Raw genomic sequence first — 17,795 nt, forward strand, 5'->3', positions numbered from 1 at the left:
GCTTCAGGGCTTATTGTGAAGGCACATATGTGAGAGCATGTGTGTGAATATTGGGGAGGGGATGTCTGTTTAGATGCTGCAATATAGGACATTTGGTGTGTGTGGCGAAAATTACAGCATTCTGACACAAATATTATCTTATGTGAGGAGAGGTGCACCGCCTGCGGGTTTGTCTGTGGAGGGGCTCGTAATAAGCCTTACAGCCTTCAACATATAAGTGTTGAAGGCTATATATATATATATATATATATATATATATATATATATATATATATATATATAGTTTTGTTTTGTTTTTTTAAACCATCTATACATGGAGAGAGGATAAAGGTTGAACACTGCAACACTAATTATATAAAATAATAATAATAATAACAATAATAATAATAAGTCAAATTAGTTTTACAGTAATGAAATAGTGACATTTGTGGAAATCCAAGTTTATGCCAGTCACCATAGGTGAGGCTTTACGCATTTTGGCGCAGTGTGCGTGTTTGAGCACATCTAGGTATACAGTTTGATAGGAGGGCGGTTTTTTTTTTGCTGGAGGAGCCTTTCATAAATAGGAAGAAAACAGATAAATGGGCAGAGGGAGTCTCTGTGGCAAGAAGCCCAGGGAGAAATCAACCAACAAGTAATAGGGAATCTTCTCTGGGCCGAGAAATACGAACGGACCAATTTGGGGGGCACCGTTTTTTGTTTAAAGTTCATCGAGAGGAATGCTATTTTCTCGTTCTCCCCCCCTCTTGCTCTATATTTTTCGATACCTGCTCTAAGAAAAGAAAATGAAAATTAATACGGGAGCCGCGCCTTACAAAAGAAGCCATTCGTCTTGTTGATTATCTATTTGGTTGTCAGGGTTTGAGCTATGGCGCCGGCCTGCTCCCTTTTTGTAATATATAAAAAATAAAACACACATGCGCGCACAGCACCGGTCCAGAAAACAACGATAGGGGGAAAAAAACTGAGCAAAAATTACACTCATTAAAGCATTAAAAGACCACGAGCCGAGATACTATTTATTTATTTATTTATTTTCCTTTTTATTTTATTTTTTTTCTAAATACTTCAGAACCACAGGAGGAAGGGAGGGGGTTGTTCCATACGCTTTGTCGGGCCGGTGCATGCGAGTCTGAGCAGCCGTTAAATTAACGGGAGAACGGGAGTGAAACGAAGGGACGTTCTGTGATTTAAAACGAGATTACAGGACGTAATGTACCAAGATCACTCAAGGCCGGGACAGATTAATCATCGAAGGCTCCTGATTTCTCAAGTCAGGTCGCTGTGCGTTTGTAGGCAAAACCAACACTGAAATTAAATGAAATTATTTATTGTGTGTGCACGTGGAGGAGTGTGTATGTAAACTCTAAACACATCTTTCACCCTTAAACCTGAATGAGATAAGAGAGGCGGAAGTTGCTCTTGCAGATTTGCTGGGAAAAGCAAAATGGAAATTAGTCTATTACGTTTTGGAAAAAAAATAAAAATAAAGTCTTTGGTGAAACAGAAGTCATTTAAAACCTTGAAACATTGAACTCAACATTTTTTTTGAGAGAAGAAATTAGAGAAGAGGACAGGAAATGATATTTTTTCTGCCATTTATTTAAATTTTGGACTATTTACAAATAAGAAGAAGGTAGACACTGAGTAGACATTAGCAGAGAGAGGAGCAACTTACATATCGGGGGAGGTAACACGTTTTCAACAATACCATTTTCAGTACATATCATCATCATCAATAACGATAAAAACTGATCTTTGGAATGTAAAAAAAAAACTTACAGGATAAAAACAAAGTGGCACATGGAGAAATAAACAGACAGAAGAGGAGAGGCAAAGAGAAAAAAGAGAAAACGGGAGAAAAAGGAAGTGTGCGCGCATTTAATGTGCGGAAAGAAAAGATGAGACGACGAGGAAAAGAGAGAAAAAACGAATCCACACCATTCAGACATGCAATAAACGGCTCCTTATTTTTCTGAATGTCTCTGGCTAGAACAATTACTTATAATTAAATAACTTTTGTTTCACATACAAGAAATGAATAGCGCTTTTTGTATTGCAGGTAATAATAATAATTATTATAATAACTCGTCACACAATTTAAAAAATATAAAAGCTCGAGAAGCTGTCACTTCATTCAACGAATAAGAGAAAATAAGCTTACAAAAAAAAAATAATATATATAAGTACAGCTGAGGTAATAGGTAGTACATTGTATAGTGCTGCGTTTATAATGTGTTCTTGAGCTATTCGTACCAGGACTTTTTGTTTGAATATTAGTGTTCTTTGTTCGTAAATTAACTATTTCACTTTAATCACCCTGTCAGTCTGTTTCCCTGTGTACAACATCACAAAGTGAACAATCAACGGACCACAGAAACGCTCGTCATTCTCACAATGACCGCGCGTATCATCTCACAATCAACACTGAATTCAAAAATAACTATACTTAAAATTAAAAAAAAAAAGTTATAGTTTGTCAGGAAACAAACCGGAAATAATAACATCAGTTATAACAGCGAGAAAAAATAACTGTCTGGTGTCATTTTGTATCCATACCAGAGGTTATCTTTGATGTTAAAATACTATGAGCTGGGACAGAGGGATGTGAGCACGTGTAGGTTGTGTAATATGTGTGTGTGTGTGTGTGTGTGTGTGTAAGAATACTTCTCTTGACGAAATGAGAGTTCCATTTATTACACGTGCGTGTGTGAGTGTTTGAGTGGGATGGGAGGGTGAAGGGTAGTGGTTTGGGGAGCGGTATGGGGGGGGTGGAGGGAGGTGGGGGGGGTTGTAGGCTAATGGGCAGAGCCGCGGTTCACCCCTTTGCTTTGTACCCGCAGAGTAAACATGACAAATGGGGCCCGAGTTTGGCATGATTAAAGATGAAAACGAGGATCCATCTTCACCAAAAAAAAAAAAAAAAAAAAAAAAAAAAAAAGTCTCGAATAGAAAAAAAGAAGGAAAGGAACCACACACGCTCGAGCACATTATATTCAGCCTACCGTCTTCTGCTCTCTCATATGGAGGAGAGAGGGGGTATAAAAAGACAGAAATATAAAAGCAGAGAAGGAGAAGCAGAGCGAGAATGGCAGGGATGAAAGCAAAGAAGCGACCGCATCTTTTTTTTTTTTTCATTTCCCTATGTTTCCGTCTTGGCCTGTTTTGCTCATCTTGTTTTTTTTATGAATGGGAAATCTCCCCTTCCACCCCTCCCATCTCATATTATAGTGTGTAACATCAGCACAAATCAGGGCCATACAGGCGGCAGAGACATCCATTCCTCTCTCCACAGTGAAAGCGTTATTCCGGTCCAAAGTGCAGGTTCCGGTGATTACAAGCGTGGTTGCCGGTTCGGCGTTCATTTTGGGAAATAAGTAGGAAAACGGAGGACACGCGTCAGACAAAGAGCCAAAGTACCGGGCTATAGGGGTCCGGTAGAGCGGTTCTGAGAACCGGTTAGGGCCTGGGAGTTTGTGTTGCTGCTGTTTGTCCCGGAGCGGACCTTTGTGTTGGGCAGCTTGTGGTCCTTCTTCCATTTCATCCTCCGGTTCTGGAACCAGATCTTGATCTGCCGCTCTGACAGGCACAGTGTGTGGGCTATCTCCACCCTGCGCCTGCGCGTCAGGTATCGGTTGTAGTGGAACTCCTTCTCGAGCTCCAGGACTTGCTGGCGCGTGTAGGCCGTCCGCGACCGCTTCGGCTCGCCCCCTGTGTAGTTTGGACTCACTGTGGGAGAAAATAGGAGTAAAGGATCATCACAACGTTAAGCATTCAAGAACAAAAGTCAAACAACAACAACAACAAAAAAAAAAAAAAAAACACCTCCAGAATTAAGTACAATAATAATAATAATAATAATAATAGGCTAATTAAGTAGCTAAATATGCTGGCTGTGCTATCTAGTAGTGTGGACGAATAAAAGAAGACGTAATACACTACTCCAGTGATAACCTCCGAAACTGAAAACAGTACATTTAGCCACAGCAAGGAAAAAAAAAGAAAGAAAGGAAAACCTCAGTTAATTATGAACAAGCAAAGCAGAAAAACAGTGATTGGACCTACTGTGATAGAATACAATATGACTGTAATCTCGGCAGACCATTCACTGGCTGTTTTATCCTACTACTAAGCTTTTTTTTTTTTTCATGTGCTATTAAATGCAGCTGTTCCAGATGAACACGTTTATTCTACACCGCGGTTTGTTTCCGTAACACTGCATTATCAATGGACATGTGTCAGGTGTCATTTTTAGGCCCGGCGGTGGTGTGAATCCTCGGGGCACAACCAGCCTGACGCTGCTGTCCAAATGCTACGATGAGAGAGGAGGACGGGGTTGGGAAGACTGCGAGGGTCAAACACGACACGGGCGGCCGGAAAAATACAAGATACATGAAAACTGAAAGAGCAGCGACGAGCCGAGCAGTTTCTGTTTCTTTCACTGGTTTTATGCACAGATGTCACGGACTGAGTGCAAGGATGGTAGCATTGTCTGCCTTGTATAAACTGGCTGAGAATAAAGATAGTGGTGGAGGAGGGAGGGAGTTGGGTGAGGGGGGGGGGGGGTGCAGCAGCTACACAGCAGCATTCAACAATGATGATTCAACACATCCCCAAAACTACAACAGGACAGTAGCAACCAAACATGCTGCAGCAGAACCTCAGTGTGTCCAAACACATGACAGCTCCAATAACTTTGCAATGAGAAAATGCATTAAAACTGCTTTCTTACCGAGTCCACAGGCCGGCGGAGTGAGTGCATTACGGTGACTTTGCAAAAGTGGTATTTTGTCGTCGAGTGAACATGCGCTCCGATTATCCCAGTACACAATGGGCAGCAAGTCTATTATAACATTACAGAGAAGCCATAATAGACTATAGAGCTATTCGGTGTTACATTGGTGTTTTACGGCCGGCTCCATAAACATGAATATTTCAGCTGCCATAAAACTTTCCCTCCCCTGGAACAACGAGTGGGGAAGGAAGGCTCGACAGAGTAAAGTACACCGTTTATACAACCCGACCACTTAAAATCAAATTACCAAAGCATAAAATCTAACTTATGGGCTCGGTCTGAGTTGTCATAAGGCGAGGTATTAGAACAGACGAGCCGGAGATCGGACTTCAAAAGCCACCTCGGCGCAGAGGTGTAATAAAAATTTATGGAGGGTGTAATTATATTGGCCCTGCAAACAGACGATCGTAAATCTTGACCCAAGGGCTACTCTTCTACTTCTAACAGAAAACAGGGAGGGGAAGCCATAGATTTTGACGGCGGACACCTAGCTGACTGCACGGGTTTCAACCGCAGGCACAAAAGGCGCAGCGAGAGAGAGAGAGAGGGAGAGAGAGAAAGAAGTTTGCATGCAGCACTTACCGATGTTTACATGGACTTTCTTCATCCACGGGTAGACAACGGGGTCCTTACGAGTGCTCGCGGGGGAAGAAGTGCTTTGGCTGTGGGGCGTTTGACCGCAAGACGGAGGTGGAGGCGGGCTGGGTGTCACCGAGTCGCAGCGGTGACTCTGCTCCGGGACGGGGGTGGTCTGCAGTCCGGCCGGTGGGAGGACGTGACCCCGAGGGGACATCACCACCGACGCGGGCTGCCCTGAGCGCTGGCACGGCGTGTAGGGAGGCTCGGCTCGTTGCTGGTGGTGGTTCTGGTGGTGTGGGTGTTGATGGTGGTGGTAGAGGGAGTCCGGCTGAAAGGCAGCAGGCTCTTGCCTCTGAGAGCTGTAATAGTCCGGAGAGTGGCTGGGTAGATAGTCGCTCTGTGAGTATTCCTCGCACGGTGGGAACTTCGGGTCCACATAGTTGGAGTTGATCAAATAGGAGCTCATGGCCATTAATTTCAGTCTTTTTGTGGAATTGCACCTACTCGGAAAATATATAACTAAAATTTATATCTCATCCCTTTACTCTTCGGTTATTCCTGTTCCCCTGAACCCTCCTACTTTTCTGTCAAGTGAACAAAGTTAAGAAGCCATGTGACGGCGGCCGGCCAATGGCGAGCCTCCAGGACAAACCCCGGATAAGGAAATGGGATTAAGCATACACAGAGCCCCCGCACGCGCATTATCATATGGCCTCAGTTTTGTGGGTATTCAGTGTTACAATAACCCCCCTCCCCTCTCTCTCTCCATATGCACCGTACTCCCTATATAACCTATTTCTCCAGCACATGTCGGCACGCATGCCGTCCTAAGCAGGCAGACAATCACAACAATAACAAAGCGCGTCCGACACGCTGGAAATAGGCTGCATTCCGCTCCAGCTGAGGCTACGCGAGCAACAGAGCGGAGTGAGAGTCGCTCCCTTTGCTGCAAACGAACCCTTTCCTCCCGTTAAGCGTCTGGCTGGAACTTCAAATAGAACACATGAAGAAAACCGAGAAAGAAACAGCAGAAAGAAAGCGCTGGAGGGGGGGGTGGTGTGGGTGGTTTAAAGTGGCGCCTGCACCACCTCCTGTGTATATATTGGGTGTGTGCAGGGACATGCTTGCCAAAGTTTTTTTTTTTTCCTCCTTTTTTTTTTTCCTGTTCTTTTTTAAATCGCTAATAACGGAGAGTGGGAGAATGGCCTGACTCCGGCGCCACCCAGCAGCAGCAGCAGCAGCACCGTGTCAGAGATAAATCTGGCTTGTTTAGGATCGATAGAAAATTCATCAACTAATTCAGGTTACACGGCCTCCTAAATCACTAGCAGACCTTTGCATTAAGAATGAGAGTCCAGCACAGTTTCCCCTCTTTTTTAAAAACCCGCGTTGCTCCAACGGGGAGCCCAGTCCACATTAACCCCTCTTGCATGGTAATTCAGTCTCAGTCGGGGTTGCCTTTTGCCTTGCATGAATAAACTGGATTTATTTCCCTCCACCTTCCGATATTAACATCCCTAGCATAGCAAGTCCATATGCCCCATCCAGAGTGTGGGCTGCTTTTTGCCCTTGAGCTGTGCGTTACTGAACAGAGATCCACCGCTCTTTGTTTTTCCTCCTAAAAGAGAATTTATCTCCCCAACCGTGACCTGCTCACACAAGCTGCCACAGACTTTCAGAGCTTTCTTCTCCCATTTCAAACACCAACACACTGTCATGTAACACAGTCTCACTCTCTGGTTGTCACTATTCATACACTTTCCCCAACACTGTCACCCAACAAGTTTTATGGTAAACTCCCCTTTTTAACAGCAATAGGCCTCAACCCGCTTGATTCAATTTCTGGGTGCGTTCAACAGCATCAAGGCAAGATACAACAACAAACAAACACACGAAAAATATATATAGTGAAAAACATGCCACACTGCGGTGAACAGAATAAAGCAAAAAGAAAACAGACGTTTTCCCAATCAAAAGGCAGCGGCTGCGCCCCTTTTCTGTAGAGTTATCACTAAGACTTAAGACACACAGGCAAGATGATGGAGATATCCAAGTCCTTTGTTTCGAGAAAATTGACCGTCTCTAAATCGACCCCCTCCACAGCCCCCCCCCCCCCCCCCCACCATCACGATCACCACCACCACCAACCCTCATCATTTTCAGCAAGCCGACCGCATCATTTTTCAACAAGACGACTAAAATCTCAACCTGCTGTCTAGAGCCTGGCTTTTAAAGGTATGGGTATGATCGAAAAAAAAAACAAAACAAAAAACAAAACACAACACCGGAGAACAGATACGAAGAATGGTTCAAAATCAACATCACCTAAACACCAACGAAGTCCTGAAATAAATACACTGGATTGTGTCTATATTTACTATATTGATAGTAGAAACGGAAATTCACTGAAAAGACACATTTTCTTTACTATTTGTCTACAAACGAATTTAAATATAAATCAACGATCGAATAAAGGCGTTTAAACCAATAATAACAGCTCCAGGCCTCTCCTCTGTGTCGGATCCATCGCCGCCGTCGTGTATAAATCCACTATATACTCCCCTAGAAGCGAATTTGTGATTGTTTTAATGATTTTTACACAAATCCGGATCTACAGGGTAGATATAGAAGACAGTGGCTCTCTGGAGGCACAAGTTTGCACCGCAGATAGTCTTATATTGCTTTCATAAACTCCCTGTCGCAGCCAGTCCAGAAAATGTTCCTCCATTTGTACTGTATCTGATCCCTGACCTGCTCAGTGCTGCTGGGGAGCTGGGAAATTACGTTATAATGCTCTAACACTTCCCGCGAGTAGAGGGCGGCGAAAAGCTCATTCGAAAAAATAATAAGAAGGTAAAATAAAAGAAACATTTTGCCATTTTTGTTTGACCTTAGAGCGACAGAAAGTGATGCAAATATAGGAGAGATGAGAGGACAAGTGGGCTCCAAGCTGCGTTACAGGCCATTTAAAATGATGTTTTCATATCCAGGTTTAAATGCGAAACAACGAAATAAATCTTGACTTTTCAAAATAAAGGCTGGGCATATCTGATATCAAAATATATTATTTATATTCTCTATGATTTTAAATACAGTTGTTTTTATTGTTATAAATATAGAGATTGTTTTAAGCGGGAACATCAGGCCTCTGTCACAGTTTTATTCAGAATCAAAATTCTCATACAGCTTTCCATCCACGTATTACCCAGGCAGAAGCTGATTTAAGCTACAGTCGTAATTATACGAAAAAAAGAAGAAGAAGAAAAAAAAAAGAAAGAACTTGGCAGCTCCTGCCGATCACTGTTCCAAAAGAATGAACACAATTTACTGAAAGAAAAGACAAATGGCTTGGCACGGGGAAACACTGTCCTATCACAAATTGTTCTGAGTGATGTGACTGAAGAATGGATGGACCAATGAATAAATGAATCCATGTCCCTTCACTATGGTAACTTTTTAACTGAATTAAAAAAACCCGCACAGCAGGGCCTGCACTCTATCACCATTCCTTCTTTCTGTCTTCCTTCCTTTCTTTCTCTATTTCTTTTTTCCATCTATCTAAATGAACAAACAAAACATATATATTAAAAAAAATCTCACATCCAATTAAAATATATCCTCTCACTTTGATAAAAATGAATTTAGCCATGTACTAGTTTATATGGCAGATCTCTAATATATATGAGAATTATGCTGCTCGTGAGACATTTTGAAGCCTTGTATGTTTTCATCTACAAATGTTTTTCCCTGCTATATTTTCCATGTAATTCCTATCAGCCTCCGTGCTGCTCTCACATTGATTTTGTGACACTGACACTCCCTCCCTGCTGCAGGCAATATTGCTGTTCTCCGTTTCCTTCAAAAGTTGCTCATACATCACCGGACCGGACCACAAAAGCAGAGGGCACGGGGTCTGGAGGGAGTCTCACTGTCACCCTGCTTCTAATCTGCTTCTAGTCAATTTCTTTTCTGTTTACGTTCTGCATTTTTTTAAATGTAGTGTTTCGCTCAAATACACCAAGGCAAGACACAATAAACAATACAGTTTCTATTCTATTCTATTCTATTCTATTCTATTCTATTCTATTCTATTCTATTCTATTCTATTCTATTCTGCGCAGGTGTGGGCACGTTTCTGTCACCTTGACCTCCCGCTCTGCCGCGGGTCATCTCAGGTATCTATCAAGGTGTGTTGAGTCTGACTGCGGCACTTCCCTTCCCTCTGTCAAGTTTGTCAGTAGCAACCATTCAGCTCAATGGGAGCCAAGTGTTTACCAAAGATTCAGGCACATTCAGAGATATTTAGAAGATAGGAGAAAAAAAATGGCTTCTTAAAAAAGATTTATAGGATGTAGACATAATGTGATGTGTTACAAAACAGAAAAAGACACTATATGCATCTGTTCGCTATTGCCTTAAATAGATTACACTGGCGAATTTTCTAAAATATACAATGTGCTTTTGAAATCTGTGAGAAAAAAAAATGTTTGTTTAGTTTACTTAAATATTAGACCACAAACCCTGAGCTGTCAGGAAACTAAGGACCACTTCACTAGCTGCGAAACCCCACCTGAAAAACCAGACCGTCCTGTTCTCAGACCACACATGCACGATGAATAAATTGGAGTCAGCTGCTCAAGAGTCACGAATAAAAACTAAAAACTAAAAATAAAAAATATGGTTTCTCTCTGCTGTAACATTTAGACGTAATATCAGGACATCTCTCACTGAAGACACGGGGAGAGACAGAGACAGGGGCGGAAAACGGATGACATACACTGGGATACAGTCAGTGGAAAAGGTCAGCGGATCTGGATTTAAACATGTGACTTTTATTGCGGGTCAGTTCCGTTTACAGCTCAAACACCAACACGCTCAAACGGAGATGAGGGGGGGGGGGGGGGGGGGGGGGGGGGGTTGGTTAAATAAAAAGCAATAAAATGTGCAGGGAGCGGAAGAGAGCAGGGGTGAATAAATAACTTTAAAGTCCCCCTTCACAATTTACGAGCTCTCTAACAAGTTTGTTGCATCAGCGGCCCACAGCCTCAGTTGTTGATGACAAAGCTGCTGAAAAAAAACTATCGCTCTCTACTTCTGCTTCCACTACAAATTGGAATTAAACTTTTGTCTAAAGTGGATTAATCTTAACGAGCATTAAGGTAAGATTTCACATTTGCATAGCCTGGGGTCGTTTTATTATAAAGGGATAAATAGGGCCTAGTGAGAGTTAATAATGAAGACTGAAAGACTCTTGCAAGCTACTCACTCTGCAACTAGCGTGTATTAGGAAAACAGGAAAATAATTGTGAGCTCCGTATAAAATAATAGAATGGGTACATAAAGTCGGATATTTGTGGAAATGTGTCCTTTTAAACTTAGCCTGAAACATTACATTAAAAAGGCCACAGATATTTCCCCCCCCCAACAACAGGCACTGACTGGTATAAAGGCACAATCAGAAAATTAGAATGAACATATTGAAGGGTTAAACGGCCTCATTATCTGCAGCGACCGGACTTGTCAATGTTCTGAAATATTACCGAGGAGAAAAAGCTATAGGGACAACGACGAAGAAGAGAAATGTGGTTTTATCCTTTGTGCAGTTTGAAAAATAAACCGAGGTCCATTCCCCTGGTTATTGTCATGCAAAGTAACGGACAGAGATAAAAATGGAGAGCCGCAGAGGCCTATCCCTCCGTGTGGCATCTATTAATCTGAAGGTGTTTTCTGGAATAGCTATTGTGTGGTAGTTGGAAGCTGAGTATAAGACTAAATCCATTTCACAATGCAGCAGGCGGCCTGGCGGTCTGCAGAGCGTCAGGTAAACTGGGAAATATAAACATCAAGAAGAGAAACAAAGAAAAATACAAATCATCAAACATTGCTCTGCGTAGTCGTTCATATCTCCAAAAGGTCCTTCGTTTTTCTTAAGTAAACTCTGACTAGTGTCACACTGAAATTATTTCTACCGTAAAGAACAGTGTATTCTCTGCTAAATGTGTGCAATACGTGCCTTTTCTTTTGTATGACTCATAGACCAAAAACACGAACATGAATAGAAAACAGAAAATAAAACACATGATGTAGCCTAGCTCTAGTCAATGCTCCTGCTAAATCGAGGCACATACATCCTAACAGCCTGTAAAAATTAACTAGTGACATATTTGAACTGGTTGGTGGTTATGTACAGCATTAGCACAGCATTTGTACTGATGGAGGAGCGCAAACGATGAAAAGAAACAAATGCTCCCTGCAGAATGGGAACATTTTATTGCCAGCTTATAATCAAAGAACCAGCACATTAGCAATCAGCAGAGGAAAATAAACAGCTGAAACCACTGCCGCTTTTATACAGGCTCATATTGCCAACAGGCTTGATACACCATGTGCCTGCACATCAGCAGCAGAGAACCACACATCTGGATGCAAACTGATGAAACAAGTCAAAACCATTCACAGTCTCCGTTTATTCTAAATATACTTTTAATGCCACGTGGGAATTGACAGCGAATTAATTTGTCACTATTTTAGGATTTAATTTTTTTTTTTTTAAACAGCAGCCCAAACGCAGACACAGGAAATCAACTTTAACTATTTGCTATCTTGAATTAAATGAAATAAAGTAATCTTTAAATATTTTAAAAATGTATTTTCGAATTGAATTTAAGACTAAAGGGGGAGAAAGTTGTCCAGTGTGACCTTTAACCTTCCACTGGCCTCGACCTGGCCTTCATTGTCAGTAGCCATACAGAGGTGATAGGTGCACGTGTGTGTTGTGCTGCTGGTGGTAGGCATCTATCTATCTATCTATCTATCTATCTATCTATCTATCTATCTATCTGGCAGAAAAGAAAAAACATCAAATCATTAGAAACTAATTTCTGTTTGACAAGAGGAGGAATTTAGGTGAATGGGGTTCTTGGGTAATCTAAATTATTGCCAAAATATCTATAGCACACCCTGAAGTTGTACAGCCCCAAGTAGCTTAATGAGGCTAACTAATTAACCAGCATGACAGTGAAGGCAGGCCTACGGTGAAGGAAATGGTGCTTGCAAAGAGGAAACACACTGTTCAAATACCACGGCGTGACGTGCACAGTCTATAATCGATTAAACAATGAATTGATAAACTCATTGTGTGCTAAACAGGAAGAGCCGTGAGAGCCCAGGCCAGAGTAACATGAGGAAAACAGGAGGAAGAGGAGGAAGAGGAGGAAGAGGAGGAGGGGGTTCTGCGGCAGTTCCGGCAACACGTGGTCTTCCCCTCCCTCCCACAATGGGCAAAGCACCTGCCACACACGGTACTAGCAAGAAAGCGGGCACACACACACACTGATATGCAAATGAGGAAGCTGTCTCTTCTACAAGGCGATGTCTATTTTTTGTGTAGGCTACTCACTCCTCCGTAGCTCGCGGACCCGCCTTTCCTTTCTGGCAACGTCGTCACATTTTTTCCAGTAGTTATTATTATTACATGTTCTCTTTTGCTTGCTCTTCTTCTTCACATCTTTAAAAATCGGCAGCTGTGTTCCACCGTTTTCCTTTTTTTCCTCCTCTATATAAAAAGAATTCCTACTTCAGCATTCACATCTCAGTTCCCCCTCTTCTTCTCCTCTTCTGACGCCACAGGTTTTTGACCTCTTCAGGATTCTTCGTGGTATCTTCTCAAAAAAAAAAAAAAAAAAAAAAAAAAAAAAAAGGTCGTTGTCATTTCCGCGGACACTCCCGCTCTCACGTGCACGCACGCACGCGCACACAGAGACTCACGCCCTCCGGTCTCCGGTAAAGCGTAAACATGACTGTATCCGAACGGCACTGCTCAGATTCCGCGTTAAAAGAGACGGAATAAGGCTGCATAGGTGGAACCAGGTGATAATCCAGCGAAAACAAAGGCAACGCGTCACCGCAACGTTGCCACACCAGCACCGGGTGCTCCGTGCGTGAAAACCCGACCGAATCGGCGGTAAATGATGAAAAAACCCCCTCACCGGTGGCCAGTTCCCAGTGTTTCCCGGTGGCTACATCGAGCGGTTTGGGGCTGAGTAAGACCGAGCAGGGCTGCTGTGGAGTCTGTTGGCTCTTTAAGGCATTAAGTGTTGTGTGTGTGTGTGTGCATGGACTCAAGTTTTCAAATTAATCTGCCAGTTTGGCACACTCTTTGTTTAACGGGCGAGGCGTGTCACCCCGCGTCCCCGGTACACATTTTAATATTGGTGAGACGCACTGACCTCCCGTTCACCCCGAGCACAGCCAAGCCCTTTCCCTCACCCCCTCCCTTTCCCACCCCCTTTCTTTATGCCATTTCCACCTCGCTCTCTCACTCCCTTCTCTCCCTCATCCCCTCTTTCTGTCATTTTGTTCTTTATCCTTCCCTCTCTCTCTCTCTCTCTCTCTCTCTCTCTCTCCGTCATACTAAATTGAGTTGGAGTCATTACTTTGAAGAAAAATGGTCAGTAGATATGGAGGACGGAGGGGGGTCTTTCTCTTTCTCTCTCCCACACAGATTTTTCTTTTCTTCCAGGGTCATTTCTCCTTTTCCTTTTGTTGCACAGCCTAAATATAAATGACACCACCCCGCATGCTGATATGTGAACCCACCGCGTAACCGCAACATCACTTCAGAGTCTTACACATGAACATTTCGTAGCAACAAATGTGTTGTGTTGAAGCTTAGTTCGCATAAACACCCGTGTTTTGCGCACTGAACAGGCTCTGAGCAGCGTGGGGATCAGACTCAGAGGTATCAGGTGGATTTATATTGATGTTATTCGACTCTTTGCAAAACGGCGATGGATTTTTATCGCGTTAACTGCTGCCATCTGTCCACATTTCTCCTTACTCATTACACTACTATTACTTTCCTTATATCTCTACACTCTATCACTAACATGTTACAGAAAAAAGATGCGAATTATTATTATACTTTATTGTTATTATACTTTTCTGTTCACTTCCATTTAATTTGACATAGGCCTATATGTTTTCTGAATAATATCCTATATATGATTTATCTATATATAAACACTTATGAAAATAAAGTAATATTCATATTACTTACAAGTTTTAGAAGGGCCATGCACGCGCAAATGGTAATGATTATTTAAAACTCACGGCCAATACGCCTGCCATGACAGCCGCGAGTGCGCTGCAACCTAAATTGAATTAATTCGGTGAACTCGGGATGAACCCGGGAGAAAGACGGAATCTGTAATGTCGTTATTCACTCATTACCGTTTTCTGATGGGAGGGAGTAAACCGGGCCAGGAGGAGCCGTGCCAGTCCAGGCCGGAGAAACCTGATCTCACGGGATTGCGTTTAAATAGCACGTCGCTTTCCGGCACATTTTGTGTGTTATTTTCTACGTATTTGAAGCTTTTTGTGTGTCAGTTAACGCTGCTGTTTGAGTAGAGGTGCAGGTTTGTCCGTGGAGAAATGATGTGGATTGACATGACGCGAGAAAAGAAAAAAAACGTGATGATAACGCAGAATCGCAATAAGCAGATTATTTATTTACTGATTAACCCACCCCTCCACACATACACATACACACACACACACACACACACAGCCACAGCTCCAACAATATATGTCCAAATGCTGCTGTCTAACAGGAGCTGAGATTAAACGATTTTGAATTCAGATTGTTGTTTGTCGCATTGTTTGAGCTCAAATCTCTTGGTCAGATCAAACAAAGCTCACAGACTCACAGAAGTTATTTAGTTATTTACCTTTAAATAAGAATCCTAAATCAGAATTTGCTTCAAATTTAGCTTATTTATGTGTTTGTTTGTTTGTTTTCCACATCTGGCTAAGTGTGTGAATATCCCCTCTGAACAAGTTGCCACTTATTTCCAACATAACATAACAGCAATCAACAATAACAACACAACTCGAGGAGGCTGCACATAGATTAGGGTAAATAATCCAGTATTTAACAATAGTTGATACTAGATTATTTAGAGTATTTAACAATAGTTTACTGAATTAATCGATCAATAATAGCCTGACAAGAAAGACAGAAAGAAAAAAAAGAAGACGGGGTGAAAAGGGAAAAGGGTTTGAGGCTCATTCTTCTCAGCTTGAAAAATAAACGGGCCCAGACATTAATCTTGCAGTGGAAAAATCAGATAAGGGGAGTAATCATTTTTTGGATGGTGAAAGAGATGAGTTTATTTTTGACAGGGTTTTGTTGATAAGGCTGAAGAGAGGAAGAGCTCCGCTTTGCTCAGATGATTTGTTTATCTACAAAAAGCTGTTAGCTCAAAGCATAAAACCACCACTTTACAACCACTAATCTCTGGTTACGCATATGAACACACACAACACTAACGTGTTTTTTTGTTTCATTATCTAAAATGCATTAACACTGAACACTAGTATATATATATATATACATATATATATATAACATTGAAATTAATATTTTTTTGCATTTTAACATATGGAGCTTTTTTTTTCAACTATATTGTATTTTCACAGGATGTGTCATTAAATCCAGTTTGACCAGGTTACTGTGTTATTTATGTCAGTAGCTACCAAAATAAGTTTGATTATAGAGATACTTCACAGAGGTGAATGAACAGCTGTTGCTAATTGTAAATTAGCCTGTGTGGGGTGAGGGGTAAGTTTATTTTATTTTATTTTATTGGATCAGACCAGTAGTCTTGTAGTAGTGGTTGGAGGTTAATTTAATCAAATGGTAATAATGGTAATAATACTTCTTTTTCATATTTTTAGCTGTGCTCACCTTTTTCTTTTCACCTCACTCTTTTTTTTTTCATGGAGAAAATATCTAAAAGCACCACAATAGGCCCAACCTTATGCGAAACAAATGTTAGCCGGTGTGAACAAAATGTGCAGCCAAACACCTGCACCCCACCCAGACATCCACCCACCCACTACCATGTCACCGAATACCTTCCCTCCCACCACCACCACCACCTTCAACCTCTCCATTTTTCCTGCCTTTCTTTCCCCTTCATCTCTCTCTCTCTGTACATTGCGCTTTGCTTTTGTTACGAGGGACAGGAAGGGAAGGTCAGGCCTTCACCTCTCCTTTGCCTCCTGCTATCATTTCTCTCATCTGTACCCCCTTCGTACCTCTGCTCCTCTTACCCCCCCCCCCCCCCCCCCCCCCTTTTTGCCTTTGACATACAGCAATTGGTCTAGAGTCGAGTGAGTGAGGAGAGGCGAGGGCGGAACTCACGCACGACAGCGAACTTTTGACCCTTCAACTCCGTGAACCCTCTGCTGAAGGCTGACTAGTAGCTCGGACATCCAGCTAGGCTGTTCGACTGATAATAACCCAGCATTCGTCTTGTTTCGCCTCGGGCAGGAAGACAGAGGGAAATAGGAAAGACAGAAACAGTGACAGTAGACCATACTGGGTCTAAGTTCACTTGCCGGTTTGAAGATTGTCCAGTGCTTCTCTGAGCCTCTCGCTGCTTAGCTGGTTCAGGGGTTAGCTTGTCTTCTCTCCGGCTAACGGCGAAGAGGAAATAAATAATAACGTAAAGAGACTAAATGAGGCTAAATTTAATAAACAGCGCCTCATTAAAATGGCATTTTTATCTCTCTGCGGCTTCCAGATACAGACATATGTGTGTGTGTGTGTCTCTGTACACTCACCATTACTCAACTGCCAAAGGACGGCGACAGTCCTGACAGTTGTGTATTTTAACAGGCAGAGGGAGACCGGAGGTTGTTACAGGTTATCGACGGTTAGGATTCAAAAAGACGGGGGCGCGTGCAGGGGAGGAGGTAGGAACAAAGTGGGGCTCGCGAGAGTAATCAGGAGTTGGTTCTCGCCGTCCTCCTGGTCTGAAGCGGGCTCTGGTGGCGGCGCGGGAGAGCTGCATTCTCTGGTTAAAATATCATCCTCGGGCACACATAGAAACCATGGACCGGTGATTAAAATGAACAGGAATGCCTCTTAAAAAAACATTCAGTCTTGTTTGGGGAGGAAAACGCAAAGCAGGTGGCGCTTTAGGGAAAGCAAAAAAAAAACTGATATGAAAATACTTATAAAGCTTCAGCTGCTAGCATCTATACTGTTTATAGTTCAGCTCTCACATAAATACCACTGCTAATACAGCAGCAACAGCCACAGCGACACCTTTAAATTATTATTATTTTTATTAGTAGTAATAGTATTTTTGAGACTGCTGGCTACAGTGACAAACTTATGTTATCTCCGCAGAGTGTGTTCCCCAGGCGTTTACTGAGCATGGCATAACTTGAAAAAACAAACATGATACCCACCCATGCCCTCAGTAACTTTAAATATTTGCAAGGTTGTCGGCTTGTCATAACCCATCGCCAAAGCAAACAAATGCAATGCAGGTCTTACCCAGCCTTTATTCCCAGTCTCACAAAGCGCCACCGATAAAGGTTTTTATCGACTGCAAACACTTATCTGAAA

General features: G+C 42.3%; 1 protein-coding gene across 1 annotated transcript; it reads right to left on the reverse strand.

Moving 5' to 3' along the window:
* Positions 1 to 1,613: 1,613 nt before the first annotated feature.
* hoxb4a (homeobox B4a) lies at positions 1,614 to 6,344 on the reverse strand. Its single transcript, XM_041063342.1, has 2 exons — positions 5,378 to 6,344; positions 1,614 to 3,729 (listed from the first exon to the last, which is right to left on the reverse strand). Exons 1-2 carry the CDS (start codon positions 5,844 to 5,846, stop codon positions 3,425 to 3,427), a joined length of 774 nt encoding a protein of 257 aa, XP_040919276.1. The 5' UTR covers positions 5,847 to 6,344; the 3' UTR covers positions 1,614 to 3,424.
* Between the last annotated feature and the right edge of the window lie 11,451 nt (positions 6,345 to 17,795).

Source organism: Toxotes jaculatrix, chromosome 18 (assembly GCF_017976425.1).
Source record: "Toxotes jaculatrix isolate fToxJac2 chromosome 18, fToxJac2.pri, whole genome shotgun sequence".
Classification (NCBI taxonomy): domain Eukaryota; kingdom Metazoa; phylum Chordata; class Actinopteri; family Toxotidae; genus Toxotes; species Toxotes jaculatrix.